This window comes from Schistocerca piceifrons, chromosome X (genome assembly GCF_021461385.2).
Source record: "Schistocerca piceifrons isolate TAMUIC-IGC-003096 chromosome X, iqSchPice1.1, whole genome shotgun sequence".
Classification (NCBI taxonomy): Eukaryota; Metazoa; Arthropoda; class Insecta; order Orthoptera; family Acrididae; genus Schistocerca; species Schistocerca piceifrons.
In genome coordinates, this window is record NC_060149.1 from 386166175 (window position 1) to 386182483 (window position 16309).

Genomic DNA, 16309 nt, shown 5'->3' on the forward strand with positions numbered 1-16309 from the left:
AGGTACATTGAATTTGGTGGTAACTATAGCTATTTTTCTGGAACACGGCCTTGACGTGAGATATTTCTGGTACTAAACTTTATTTGTCAGAGATAAAATTACTTCTTTGGACAAGTGTGTTAAGCAACCCTTTCCTTTGTGATTTATGATTACAACTAGAGGCTTGATGATATCAGTCCATGTGTGTTATCTTCCAGTAAGTGTTGATGCCAGGTCAGTAAATGATGGTCAGGGACTCCAGAAACTTGGTGTACATAACATACTGTGTGAATGCAGAAAAGCATATGTCAGACAATGGAAGTGGGAACTGCTCCTGGGAGAAGCTGATGGCTAATTATGCCACAAAATGTTGAAGAAGTTACTATTGCCCTGGCTGAGAACTCTGGATGTAATGTGCAAACTTCAGGCAGAATACATGCTGCATCACAGCAGCTGAACATTCCATGGTCTACCATTTGATAATTGCTGTGTGCAGTTGCGAAATGGTAACCGTACAAACTTCGGATGTCATGGATACAGATGGTCACCACATTGAGCAACGTTTGTGACACTGAATGTAAACAGGGTATGCAACTAAGAAATGTTACTGCCTCATGTCGAAATGAAATTGAGTTTCTTTCAGTTGTTTGTTCATTATTTCTCTTCTCCATGTCTTTACAAACGTTTCCACAAAATTTTGTTGTCCTACAATCACTTTAGTTTCATATGGACACTCTCAAGTAGCAAAAGTTTATTTACGACCACCCTGTACACTCTTGTGTTAATTGTGTCCTGAAAGGAAACAGCCTCTGGATGTCACTTTGAGGATTTTCCTTCCATGCCTGAAACTCATGTCCTGTCAGTTTATGAAGATAGATTCCTGCAGGATTATAAGGCAGTATATGTCTTCCCATCTCATCCCAGATACACTCTATGGATGGCAAAACAAGGGACTATGTAGGCCAGTCAGTGATCCATACATTCCTTAAGGTATTTGTCATGTGAACCTCAGTGTGGGAATTTGCATTATACTGCTGGACTATGATATGTGGTACCCTGCTATTGAAGGGTAAGACAATAGGGTTTACCATTCTTGTCACATGCAGCCGAGCATTGAGCCTCCCTTCAGCAATTGCCAAATCAGTCCTGTTGTCATATCCAATAGCTCTCCACACCATGATTCCTGGAGTTAGAGAGATATGAGTCTTGAGAATCAGTGCTTCTTGTGATCTTTCACCTGATCATCTACAGACACAATGGTGTCATTCTGACTACCACAAGCAGAAGCAGGACTCATCACTGAACACCACAGAATGCCTCTCAATGTCCCAGACTCTACACCATGCACATTATTGTTACCTTCAGTGTGATGTGAGAAGCAAACAACGTACAGCAACTACAGATCACAACCCAGCTTCCACTAATCTGTTGATGATGGTGACATTCTGCCCATAACCTCTGCCTGGATTTCACCTGTTGTCATCTGTCTATTTTTCAGAGCCAGTTGCGGGGGAAAGCTACTGATTAAGTGCATTTTTGGGCAAACTTTGTTTTATGCATCCTGTAATAAGTATAGCTGTCTCTTTTATGTTGACCAAAGCCTGTCTTATATGTATTTCTCTTTTTTTCTTATCTATACTGGCATTTTGCCATCACCATATAGCCTTATGTTATATGTGAGCTCTTATTTGAGACCCTTGGGAAACACTATCACAGAGCAAGTATTGTACCCCATATCCTTGGCTGACCACCTAAATAAGAGCTCACTAGCTCCCTTTTGATGCTGTATCTTACCAGTACTTTCTATTTCGTATGAATTCACTACTGCTTAAAATACATGCTATAGCCCAATGTTATAGACAGATACATACTTTGGTAATGACACCACCATAAGCTGGTGGCATTCCACTGCCATCATAATGTCCTCACTGCTTTCTGATTCCTTTAATGGAATACACAAAGCTGCGTTTTCTGGAGTTAGGAGGAGGGGAAGGAGGAGGAGGAGGAGGAGGACGAGGAGGAGGAGGAGATTAGTGTTTAACATCCCATCAACAATGAGGCCATTAGAAATTGAGCACAAGCCCAGATTATGGAAGGACGGAGAAGGAAAGCGGCTACACCCTTTTGAAGGAACCATTGTGGCATTTGCCTGAAGTGATTAGGGAAAGCACAGAAAACTGAGACCTGGTGTTAGGCTTCAACTGATAGTTCTTACTGAATGTCAACACTAAGACACAGGTTTTTGTCAGGTTTCTCCTGACGGTTTCAAAAATATGTCCCTGGTTGGTAATTGCCTGATTTTCAGCAGAAGAACATGTGGGGTTATCCATACCTATTAGCATCACTGACAAGCAAAGACTGTTTCATCTATGTGTGGGACAAAGTTGCTATTGCATTCTGAGCTATGCCTGTGAGTGGATGTGTTTCATGTATCATGCATCAGTAACAGTACTCTTGTCTCATTATTGGTACATTCAATCCAACTCCTGTGTGCAAACCAATCAAGGGAAATACTGACTTCCCTTAACTGTATCAGAACTGGCCACACCATGATCAAAGCAATGCTATACAACTGGGGAATTATCAGCGATGATCAGTGTGACAGCAGAACATCAGAACAAATGATGGAGTGCATTTTGTATGACTGCCTAAAAAGAAAATTCATGGGTACCAGGGATGGTTTCATAGACATAATACCTGCAGCAATTAACTGGTCAGAGTCTTTGGATGTCCAACTATAATGGGAAATGGATATCTCAACTTCTTTTGTCTTCTGCTGGTTCTTCAGCTATACATACCTATACATACGTATATATACCTGTATCTGCTTGTACTGATTCATTCATTTTATCTTATCTTTTATGCACTTTACTGTATATACTTGTAAAATATAATTCTCTAAACAACAAGCTAAATGAAAAAAAAAAAAAAAATTGGTTCATTCCTACTGCTTCGTAGTGAATTCTGACAAAGTGGTAACCCTGGGCATAACCACAACATGAGATATGCAAATTTTTGTTAAAAACAGCCTACTATGCATTAACAGTTCATGGGCTGTCTGTTGTCTTCTAAGTCTCACCCATACCTCTTATAGCATTACTAGTCATGATGTGATCCAATTTGTCATTATCTTCCATGCAATACTCTGTCAAAAATAATAATACACTACCTGTTTTATGCCTTTTTCTGTCTTCTGTTAGCAGTAATGGAATCCAGAGGTTATACAATTTGCAGAGGTTTAAGCTGTTTTACACAATTCCATGCAGCAGACAATGTGAAACTCATGGAAATTATATCATTATGTTGTCATTGTGAATAGTTCATTCTCTATCATTTTAAGTTCCACAGCATAAGGCCCCCGGAGTAGACAATATTCCATTGGAACTACTGACGGCCGTGGGAGAGCCAGTCCTGACAAAACTCTACCATCTGGTGAGCAAGATGTATGAAACAGGCGAAATACCCTCAGACTTCAAGAAGAATACAATAATTCCAATCCCAAAGAAAGCAGGTGTTGACAGATGTGAAAATTACCGAACTATCAGTTTAATAAGTCACAGCTGCAAAATACTAACACGAATTCTTTACAGACGAATGGAAAAACTAGTAGAAGCCAACCTCGGGGAAGATCAGTTTGGATTCCGTAGAAACACTGGAACATGTGAGGCAATACTGACCTTACAACTTATCTTAGAAGAAAGATTAAGGAAAGGCAAACCTACGTTTCTAGCATTTGTAGACTTAGAGAAAGCTTTTGACAACGTTGACTGGAATACTCTCTTTCAAATTCTAAAGGTGGCAGGGGTAAAATACAGGGAGCGAAAGGCTATTTACAAATTGTACAGATACCAGATGGCAGTTATAAGAGTCGAGGGACATGAAAGGGAAGCAGTGGTTGGGAAGGGAGTAAGACAGGGTTGTAGCCTCTCCCCGATGTTGTTCAATCTGTATATTGAGCAAGCAGTAAAGGAAACAAAAGAAAAATTCGGAGTAGGTATTAAAATTCATGGAGAAGAAGTAAAAACTTTGAGGTTTGCCGATGACATTGTAATTCTGTCAGAGACAGCAAAGGACTTGGAAGAGCAGTTGAATGGAATGGACAGTGTCTTGAAAGGAGGATATAAGATGAACATCAACAAAAGCAAAACAAGGATAATGGAATGTAGTCTAATTAAGTCGGGTGATGCTGAGGGAATTAGATTAGGAAATGAGACACTTAAAGTAGTAAAGGAGTTTTGCTATTTGGGGAGCAAAATAACTGATGATGGTCGAAGTAGAGAGGATATAAGATGTAGGCTGGCAATGGCAAGGAAAGCGTTTCTGAAGAAGAGAAATTTGTTAACATCCTGTATTGATTTAAGTGTCAGGAAGTCATTTCTGAAAGTATTCGTATGGAGTGTAGCCATGTATGGAAGTGAAACATGGACGATAAATAGTTTGGACAAGAAGAGAATAGAAGCTTTCGAAATGTGGTGCTACAGAAGAATGCTGAAGATTAGATGGGTAGATCACATAACTAATGAGGAAGTATTGAATAGGATTGGGGAGAAGAGAAGTTTGTGGCACAACTTGACCAGAAGAAGGGATCGGTTGGTAGGACATGTTCTGAGGCATCAAGGGATCACCAATTTAGTATTGGAGGGCAGCGTGGAGGGTAAAAATTGTAGAGGGAGACCAAGAGATGAATACACTAAGCAGATTCAGAAGGATGTAGGTTGCAGTAGGTACTGGGAGATGAAAAAGCTTGCACAGGATAGAGTAGCATGGAGAGCTGCATCAAACCAGTCTCAGGACTGAAGACCACAACAACAACAACAGCATACACCTATTTGTTTTTCATCATAGGTGACCTACCATGTTATTCACCATGCACATCATTCTACCTGTAGTTGAACATTCATGTTTGTCACAATTCCATTGACAAACTCATGTTACTTTCACCATATATTTTACAAATTTGAAAATGAATATCAGCCAGTGAGGGATTTTGTGCATTCATAAACAGAATGGCTGCATATGACTCACACGCAGCAGGTATATTAGTTTTCTTAAAAATTATGGCAACCCACTATCAGGTATCTGCATTGTTGTGAGCTTTAATCAGTGTACACGTACAGTCTTGTAACTGAAATTCAGCTGTGGCATAAACTGGCAATGGAACGTATTCCTTGGGTGTACTGTATGTATGCCCATGATGAGGAAGTAATGTTATGATGTCTGGTACTAGTTCACAGTCATCATTCTGAAGATTCACCATCATGCACTTGTGTCTCAAAAATGGCTTTTTTCTTAAACATACTTGTTGAATTTTTTAAAGCTATAAATATGTTTTACACCAAGTTTGACAAGAAATTTGATAAAAATACTAGTTTATATTCAGCCCACCTTCAAAACATATGGGATATTACAGTAAGTCAATTGAGATAACAATGTATTACTGTGTTTGTGACAATTAAAGTACCTCCTTATCTCTGTAGAAGTGGTTTTCAACCCCACATATTTCATTTAAGGTGCTGGTTATTGAAACAATATCCTGATGATTTTCATGAAGCACCTGTTAAACACATAGTGATGAAGTAGCTAGCCAGTGACATATCCTTTTTGTAGGCTCTTAACAGAAAAAAATAAAACCACAACCAAACTGAAACATTTCTGTGATATAAAAGAAACAAATGTAATATCCAGTATTCTTTCTGAACTGTATAATCAGTTGATCTGGTTGGATTTTGGATATTAAGGTAAGAAAGCATTCTTGGTACAAATGTGGTCTGACTTACTTGCATGATGAAGGCTACAGATGAAAAACACTTTCTTTTCTGTTCTTCACGTCGAACAGCCTGCATAATATAACTGTACGGTCCATAGTCTGTTCTGGATACTGCAACATTTTGAATCCACATACAGGAACTACACTGCTTCAGAGACTTCATTCTTGAATTTGGAGAAAATTCCAAGTAAGGCAGTAATTTGCAGCATCTCTCACAGTAGAACATATTTTTTGTCTTGCTAATTTCAATCTCCTGTGATGAAAGATCCAATTTTCACAAAATTTGTAGCCCAGTTTCATACAAGATAGTATTATGTAATTGTATTTGTAGTAAACTCATATTCAGCTGCAGTCAAGACATGTGCATTTGTTCACTAGCTTTGGTATAGACTGGAAGTTCAAATACTAAGCAGCTGTCATAACCACTTTTGATGTGTCTGTCAACTGCTTAGGACTTTCTCAATATGGTGAATGGTGGTATATTCTCATGACACTATAGAACATTATATGTATTCAATAATAAAAGATGATTAAAGTTCATAGAGTGACTGATACATACTCTTACCTTACATTTCAAGAAGTGACTAAAGCAGAACATTTTAGACAAGTTAAAATTGTATGTCTGACCACAATTCAATCCTAGAACTGGCAATCAGTAACATCTTGGAGGCTGTGGTTAACTTGAGAACTCAATTGTATTCTTTTTCATGTTGTTTCTAGCATTGCAACATCTGTTGAAGAATGACAAATCTGTCACTTCTGTCTCAAAAGATGTATGTCTTAAGAATCTCAGGAGCAATTTGGGGATGTTTGGCCTCACAGTAAAATTTGTATTATACATCTTGTCTGTGTATCTGATCCAGGCACAACTATATCTAAATGAAGTCATCTATGCTTGCTAAAAACTGCATGAAGATCTTGTTCTTGCAAATGAGATATATGTCTGTGGGCACAATGTGAAAGTTGTCCAACAAGATAGAAAGGAAATCTTCACTGTAATCTAACAATAGGTGCAAAACTTAATAAAATTTGCATGTTTTAATCACTCTTTTTTTCAATTTCTGGTATGTCATTCACCACTGACTTGTTCTAGAAAGAAAACGGGTAATGAATGCTATTTGAAGCTGACTAAATATCTTGGTTGGTTAGTTTGGTTGCTTTGGGGGAGGAGACCAGACAGCGAGGTGATCGGTCTCATCGGATTAGGGAAGAATGGGGAGGGAAGTCAGCCGTGCCCTTTTGAAGGAACCATCCCGGTATTTGCCTGCAGCGATTTAGGGAAATCACGGAAAACCTAAATCAGGATAGCCGGATGCGGGATTGAACCATCATCCTCCCGAATGCGAGTCCAGTGTGCTAGCCACTCTAAATATCTTCATGAAGGACAGAGAGAAACACAAAGGTCAAATATTGAAATGAGCAGTGATGGATGTGCTATTATGACGATGTCTATATCTGACATCAAGAACTTAACACAAATTTGAGTATTCAGGACTACATTCAGGGGCTGCTCTTTTCCATAGCTTGTTTCCTGACTTATCTGCAATGTACTGATATTGTATTTTGCCCTGTACAAAAGAGTCTGAAAATGCCTTGAGCTGCCAATATTCGTAGAAACATTGTAAGACATATTGACCTAGTATTATCTCACATGATATACATTTCCAACATTCACGAATACTTAATGAACACTTACTTGTGGCCTCTGGAACAATAATTAAAAATCTACTATGGTATCAAGAGTTACTGAATCTGATGCATTGTTAGCAAGGGAGAACTGTGTCTGGGAGACACAACAGTAAGAGAAAAAATTACATAAATTTACTGATAGTAACATGAGGGCATTAAAGTTGGTTGTTACTGACAATAAGGACATAACTTCCAAAGAAGTGATAACTTAGTTTCATTTCTAAATGATGGTACAGAGTCAATGAAAACAATGAGATCAACAATATACAATCAAAACAGTCACAACAAAAAGAATGGCTCACAGAACCTCCAAAATCTGCTGCAACACATATTTACTCACAACCAACCTGTTTCAATCAAGCGGCAATCTTCAAATTGTGGATTAACAATGGCAACAAACACATAATTGTTTTCAGTTGGAGCATCTGTCACATATACATGCATTTACTATCTTATATGTTGTTCATCAGTTACCAAGTGTATGGCATAACTTTGGGCAGACAGTACACTGAACAGTGCAATGGACTGTCAATTTTTGCACATGTTGGGCTGATGAAAAGTGTATGAGATAATAGATACATGTATATGTGACAGATGATGCAACTGAAAACAACTACATATCTGACAGAAAGAAACCTTCAGTCCACTGCCTGAAGATGGTTGCTTAATGAAAACTGGTTGTCTGTGAATAAATGCCTCCTACAACAGATTTTGGTGGGTTGACAGTACTGTTCTTCAAATACACTGTGGCTGCGCAGAACTGTTTATGGAAAATATTAATGACAAAGTTACTAATGCCAGGTTGCTTGTAAGTCATATGAATGTAAAGTGGTTTCAACGGTACAACGTACACAAATATTAGACTATCAGCCAATGTAAGCATATAATTATGTATTGATGACTTTGACAATGAGTGCTCCAAAACTCAATGACAACAGAAATTAAATATGTAATGTGACATAACAACTCTACTTTTCCAATGTTTCCTAGTTCAGGATGTGTTTATGTATGGGAAACACAAGGAGAAGTATAAGACAGGGACTGTCTTCTTCTAAATGTGAAACATATTATTGTTGTTGTTGCTGTCTGGATTTGAGGTACTCAGCATCTACAGCAGATGTGGCTCATAGTAGAATGCTCTCAGGCACCACCTCATGAGGTATAATAAAATAAATTTGTCAACAGTTTTTTACAGAATTTAGATAATCACAAAGCATTTTGAATATTTTTCACTATTAAGTGATGTTCTTCAAACAAGTAGTAGACTTAAGGCTGTGCCTTGAAATACCAATTTGCTCCATGTAACAGAGGTTTGGGGATGAGACTTCTATGGAGTATAGCCTTTTATGGGCTTTCAGAATGCACAAAAAGACTATCCTAAGGAAGTGTAGCAAACTCCACATGATTTTCACATTCCACTTCTTACAATGACCCTTCACTCTTGAATCCCTTCCTCTGTATCACTCTATTATGCTTTGATGTATCATTGATCAATGTTTAATATTAAGTTTTGATGTTTTTAAATATACTTTCTTGATTCTAGCATTGATATCTCAAATCACTGTAGTGAGGTCACGCTAAATTAGTAAATGTATAACTGGAGTGTACTAGTGTTGAATGCCAATCTTATACAAGGCAGCAAATGGATCCTGGTATGGAGCGATCTTTCTTACATTATGGCAATGTTTACAAGGGGTGAAGAATAACATTTCGCCAGCAAGAGTGAGTCGGGAAAACACAACATAGGTACTTTTGATGAGCCAGACAGTGGACCCCAGCAGAAATTTAGTGGACAGAGCAGCTAGACAGGATCACGTCACTCTCATTACATGATGAAAGAAATTTGTTGCTGTTAACGTGCGCCAAGAGTTTTTACAAACCAATCCTATACTATAGCAAACTCATTAAGCAAGCAAGGAAGAGTGAGAACCACTGATACCTTTGTAATAGAAAGATCTATGCAGTCAAGACACGTGATGTTAGGTAAATATGAGCCACTACTTCACTCGATAACTACACCAGCATTTTAGCTTGTAAGGCAGTCAGCCAGACAGATCGATGATATATATGATGTTCACACTTGATTCCCTGATTACATTAAAGTTACACCTGGCACAAGTTTGTTGTAGCTTTCCTGCATGCTACTGAACACTGACAGCTGCTACTGGGAGAAATGCCACCTTGCCATAATCACCAGTCAGAGAGTTCAACACTGCAGCCTGCCACTGTTGCACATGCGTGGACCTGGAAGTCTTTTCTATTATCCTGGGGTAAGACATCAGAACTCCTGATACTTCAGTGAACTGACTAGGGCCTACCTGAATGACAGGCCAAGGTCATCATACTAAACAGTTACACAGCAATCATCATCATGGTTCAAAAGATCAAGAAGAATGGTGGTGAGTGGGAGGGGACAGACCACCTCTCAGATCACTGTGTGTAAGTCCAAAAAGCTTCCACTCATTGCCACAGCATCATGGACAGCCAGTGCTGGAGCCACTGTGGGCAGCAAAATGCCATAACAGCAACTGGACAGGAACAGCTGGACAGGAATGGCAAGTGCTGTGTTGGCTGCCTTGAGTGGGCTGAAGGCTGCTTACAACACGTATCCTCGATGGAGATCAGCAGCTGAAGTCAAGTCAAGACACTGATCGTAACTTGTGGAAACAAGTATCTAATTCTGAATCATCTTTCACTGTGCCTACCAATGACAACAAGTCACCACCATCCTTCTCAGGAAAAATTGGCAAGGAGTAAACTGGCAGAGTGCCTCCTGACACTGAAGCACGTCTGCTTCTGCACTCCCAACTGTTTCCCTCTTGCAAAGTTGGTATCAGGATGTGGTTGTGCTTCTGATGCTTGCAGCATTGGCATTGGGGGTCTGTACAAAGTGTTTCATATGAGAGCCACATTAGCAGTTACAACAATTGTGGGATGAGTCACTGAAAAGATTTGTTGCTCACATGAATGTTTTGGTTGTGACCATGTCCAGAATAGTATGCAGAAAGGTCAGAGATACTTTTGTACAGCCTAGTGGACCCAAAGATGTATCTGAATTTAGTGGGAATTATAGTGAAGTGTATTTAGTACTGGTGGATCATAAAATTTGTGCTCTGACTGGCCACAGTGCGCCTTGTTAAAATTTTATCCCTGCAATACCTTCCATTTGTGGGAAGTACAGTCATGCAAAAGAGGAATGTGTTAAGTGTTGCTGGGTGTCAGTGAGACAAAGTAATACATAATTTTTGCTGTTCATGATAGTGTACATTGTGTGTGGTGTATAAGGCGTACTGTGGTAGATAAGGAAATTGCACAAAGATGGCACAAATTAGAGCAACTACTACAGCAGATACAGTGTCAGCTCTGATGGAGCAGGTTAAATTATTAAAGAAACAGAACGAGCAATTTGTTCAGCACTTACACAATCAGATGGGAGGTGCTTCACAAACAGGTGCTAATGAAGTTAAATAAATACTATCAGTACCTTCCTAATGTGTGGATGCTGTAGCCACTAGTCTCAGTTCCTTTTTTTTCTGGCAGAAAATCAGAGGATGTCACTATTTTTATTCAGGATGTGTAGTTTGAGACAAATAACTAACCGAGACTTTAGAAACATTTTTGGACAGGATACAAAAGTTGAACATACAAACTTAAAAGCTGACTAACAAACCAGATGCTGATGCAGTTTTATTAAGGCTGAGGGTTCGTCGAACCATTTTGATACTACTTCTCTACCATTCCACTCTCGAATGGTGCATGGGAAAAAGGAACACCTAAGTCTTTCTGTTCGAGCTCCGATTTCTCTTATTTTATTATGATAATCATTTCTCCCTACTTATGTGGGTGTCAACAAAATATTTTCACATTCGGAAGAGAAAGTTGGTGATGGAAATTTCGTAAATAGATCTCGCCACAAAGAAAACTGCCTTTGTTTCAGTGGTTGCCACCCCAACTCACATATCATACTAGTGACACTCTCACCCTTATTGCATGATAACATGAAATGAGCTGCCCTCCTTTGCACTTTTTTGATGTCCTCTGTCAATCTTACCTGGTAAGGATCCCACACTGTGCAGCAATATTCCAGCAGAGGTCAGACAAGTGTAATGTAGGCTGTCTCTTTAGTGAGTTCGTTGCATCTTCTAAGTGTTCCGTCAACAAAGCACAGTCATTGTTTTGCCTTCCCCAAAATATTATCTATGTGGTCTTTCCAATTGAAGTTGCTCATAATTGTAATTCCTAGGTATTTAGTCTAATTGATAGCCCTTAGATTTGTGCGATTTATAATATATCCAAAATTTATCGGATTTCTTTTAGTACCTGTGTGGATGACCTCGCACTTTTCTTTGTTTAGTGCCAATTGCCACTTTTTGCACCATACAGAAATTCTCTCTAGATCATTTTGTAATTTGAATTGACTGTCTGATGATTTTACTAGGTGGTAAATTAGTGTCATCTGCAAACAATCTAAGGGGGCCGCTCAGATTATCACCTAGATCATTAATGTAAATCAGGAACAGCAGAGGGCCTATGACACTACCTTGTGGAATGCCAGATATCACTTCTGTTCTACTCGATGATTTACTGTTTATCACTACGAACTGTGACCTCTATGAGAGGAAATCATGAATCCTGTCACACAACTGATATGATACTCCATATGCACACAATTTGATTAATAGTCAATTGTGAGGAACAGTATCAAAAGCCTTCTGGAAATCAAGGAATATGGGATCGATCTGAGGTCCCTTGTCAACAGCACTCATTACTTCATGGGAATAAAGAGCTAGCTGTGTTGCACAAGAATGATATTTTCTGAATCTGTGTTGTTTATGTATCAATAAGTAATTTTTTTCAAGGTGATTCATAATGTTTGAGTACAGTATATGCTGCAAAATCCTACTGCAAATTGAGGTCAGTGATATGGGTCTGTAATTCAGTGGGTTACTCCTATTTCCTTTCTTGAGTATTGGTGTGACCTGGACTACTTTCCAGTCTTTAGGAACAGACTTTTCATCAAGTGAGTGGTTGTATATGATTGCTAAGAAAGGCACTATTGTGTTTGCGTACTCTGAAAGGAACCTGATTGGTATACCATCTGGACTGGAAGACTTGCCCTTCTTAAATGATTTGAGTTGTTTCGCAACACCTAAGATATCTACTTTTATGTCACTCATGCTAGCAGCTGTTCTGGTTTTGAATTCTGGAATATTTACTTCATCTTCTTTTGTGAAGGAATCATGGAAAACTGTATTTAGTAACTCCGTTTTAGTGGCACCATCATCGGTAACATTTCCATCCCTATCACGCAGTGACGATATTGAATGTTTTTTGCCACTGGTGTACTTTACATATGACCAGAATGTCTTTGGGTTTTGTACCATATTTTGAGACAATGTTTCATTGTGGAAACTATTAAAAGCATCTTGCATTGATGTCCACATTAAATTTTGAGCTTCCGTTAAACTTAGCCAGTCTTGGGGATTTCATGTTCTTGTGAATTTGGCATGCTTATTTCATTGCTTCTGCAACAGTGTTCTGACATGTTTTGTGTACCATGGTGGAACACTCCTGTCTTTTATTAACTTATGTGGTATGAATCTATCTATTGCTATCAATACTGTATCTTTGAATTTAAGCCGTATCTGGTCTACACTTACATAATTAGCTTGGAAGGAATGGAGACTCTCTCTTAGGAAGGCGTCAAGTTAATTTTTATCTGCTGTTTTAAATAGATATATTTTGCATTTATTTTTAGTGGTTTTTGTTGATATTGTTTGAGCCTCACTACAATGACCTTGTGTTCACTAAGCCCTGTATCCATCATGACACTCTCTATTAGATCAGCATTATTTGTGGCTAAGATGTCAAGTGTGTTTTCACAACCATTTACAATTTGTGTGGGCTCATAAACTAATTGTTCAAAGTAATCTCTAGAGAAAACATTTAGTACAATTTCAGAAGATGTTTTCTGTCTACCACCCGCTTTGAACATGTATTTTTGCCAACAAATCGATGGTAGATTGAAGTCTCCACCAATTATAACTGTATGAGTGGGGTACTTATTTGTAATGAGATTCTAGTTTTCTTTGAACTGTTCAGCTATTATATCGTCTGATTCGGGGGGGGGGGGGGGGGGGGCGGTCAGTAGAGGGAGCTAATTATTATTTTGGTATGGCTGTTGAGTACAACCTCTACCCATAGTAATTCGCAGGAACTATCTATTTCAACTTCACTACAAGATAAACTACTACCAACAGACACAAACACACCAGCACCTACTTTATTTAATCTATCCTTTCTGAACACAGATTGCGCCTATGTAAAAATTTCAGCAGAACTTATCTCTGGCTTTGTAATGTGTACAAGGGATATTCAGGGTCAGTTTATGGTGCCAACAAGCCTGGATAATTTTGGGAAAGATGAAGTTAGTCTTTTTAGATTGAAGTCAGTTGATAGGTATTCCTGCTTAAGGGAAGTCTCTCTAACAAAGGAACCACTTTTGACAAAGCTTAGGTATCCGAGTAATGAGGGAATTAGTATATTTCATCAAAATATACAAGGTATTAGAGATAAAGTTAGTGAATTGCTTATAGATGTTGACTCTGAAATTATTGGTATATCTGAACACTTCTTAAATAAGGAGATAATTCAGAGGCTTCCTTTACCAGGATACAGGTTGGCTGGCAGCTTTTCGAGGAGCTCTTTGCGGTGTGGAGGAGTAGCCATGTATGTGAAAAACGGCATCCCATTTGAGTCAATTGATGTTTCAAAGTACTGCACTGAAAAGGTGTTTGAATGTTGTGCAGGTGTGGTTAAATTTAATGGAGCTAAACTTCTAACTGTTGTTATTTATAGATCCCCAGACTCTGATTTCACAACATTTTTGGTAAAGCTAGAGGAGGTTCTTGGTTCACTTTATAGGAAATACAAAAAGTTAGTTATATGTGGTGACTTCAATATTAATTGTATAAGTGATAGTGCAAGGAAGAGGATGCTGGTAGACCTCCTTAATTCATATAATCTTATGCAAACCGTATTCTTTCCAATGAGAGTGCAAGGGAACAGTAGAACAACCATAGACAACATTTTTGTTCATTCCTCATTACTAGAAGGGCATTCTGTTAGCAAAAAGGTGAATGGCCTTTCAGATCATGAGGGACAAATTTTAACTTTAAAAGATTTTTGTGCTGCAACACGTGTTAAATATAGTCATCAGCTGTTTAGGAAAGCTGATCCAGTTGCTGTAGAGACCTTTGTAAAGCTTATCAAGGAACAAGAGTGGCAAGATGTTTATAGCGCTGATACAGTAGAGGATAAATATAATGCTTTTCTCGAGACTTTTCTCGTGCTCTTTGAAAGTTGCTTTCCATTAGAACATTCAAAACAGGGTACTAGCACAAACAGGCAGCCTGGGTGGCTGACTAGAGGGATAAGAATATCTTGTAGAACAAAGTGGCAATTATATCAAAATGTTAGAAACAGTCAGAATCTAAATGCAGCAGCCCATTACAAACAGTATTGTAAGGTGCTTAAAAATGTTATTAGGAAGGCAAAAAGTATGTGGTATGCAGATAGAATAGCTAAGTCTCAGGATAAAATTAAAACCATATGGTCAGTTGTAAAGGAAGTGGCTGGTCTGCAGAGACAGGTCGATGATATAGAATCAGTGTGTAGTAGGAATGTCTGTGTTACTGATAAGTCGCATATATGTACAGTATTTAATAATCACTTTCTGAATATAGCAGGTGAACTAAATAGAAACCTAGTCCCAACAGGGAATCATATAGCGCTCTTAGAAAAAAGTGTTCTGAGACTGTTACCTGAATTGCTCCTCCATGATACTGACAAGAGGGAGATTGAGTTAATAATTAAATCACTAAAGACCAAGAACTCTCATGGATATGACGGGGTATCTAGCAGCATACTGAAGTATTGTTCTATGTATGTTAGCCCAGTACTTAGCCATATCTGTAACTTTTCCTTTAGGAGTGGTCGGTTTCCTGACCGATTAAAGTACTCGGTAGTGAAGCCACTTTATAAAAAGGGAGACAGGGATAATATTGACAATTATAGACCTATTTCTATGCCATTGGTGTTTGCTAAAGTTATCGAGAAGGTTGTATATACAAGGTTACTGGAGCATTTAAATTCACATTATTTGCTGTCAAATGTACAGTTTGGTTTTAGAAATGGTTTAACAACTGAAAATGCTGTATTCTATTTTCTCTGTGAGGTTTTGGATGGATTAAATAAAAAGTTGTGAATGCTAGGTGTTTTCTTTGATTTAACGAAGGCTTTTGACTGTGTTGACCACAAAATATTACTGCAGAAGTTGGACCATTATGGAGTAAGGGGAATAGCTTACAATTGGTTCACCTCTTACTTTAAGAACAGAAAGCAGAAGGTAATTCTCCACAATATTGTGAGTGGTAGTGATGTTCAGTCCCAATGGGGCACTGTTAAGTGGGGCATTCCCCAAGGGTCGGTGCTGGGGCCACTGCTGTTTCTTATTTATATAAATGATATGCCTTCTAGTATTACAGGTGATTCAAAAATATTTCTGTTTGCTGATGACACCAGCTTGATAGTGAAGGATCTTGCGTGTAATATTGAAACAGTAACAAATAATGTAGTTCATGAAATAAGTTTGTGGCTTGTGGAAAATAATTTGATGCTAAATCACAGTAAGACTCAGTTTTTACAATTTCTAACTCACAATTCAACATGAACCAATATTTTGATCAGACAGAATGGGCATATTATAAGCAAGACGGAACAGTTTAAGTTCCTAGGTGTTCGGATAGATAGTAAGCTGTTGTGAAAAGCCCATGTCCAGGATCTTGTTCAGAAACTAAATGCTGCTTTATTTAC

At 38.4% G+C, this 16309-nt stretch overlaps 1 protein-coding gene across 1 annotated transcript in view; it reads right to left on the minus strand.

Annotated features, from left to right (window-relative positions):
- Nucleotides 1-16309, minus strand: part of LOC124722372 (IQ and ubiquitin-like domain-containing protein) — a 210393-nt gene that overhangs the window by 58903 nt on the left and 135181 nt on the right. The window contains exon 7 of the mRNA XM_047247547.1: nucleotides 5757-5999. Within this exon, the coding sequence (XP_047103503.1) occupies nucleotides 5757-5999 (243 nt within the window). The remainder of the gene's footprint in view (nucleotides 1-5756; nucleotides 6000-16309) is intronic.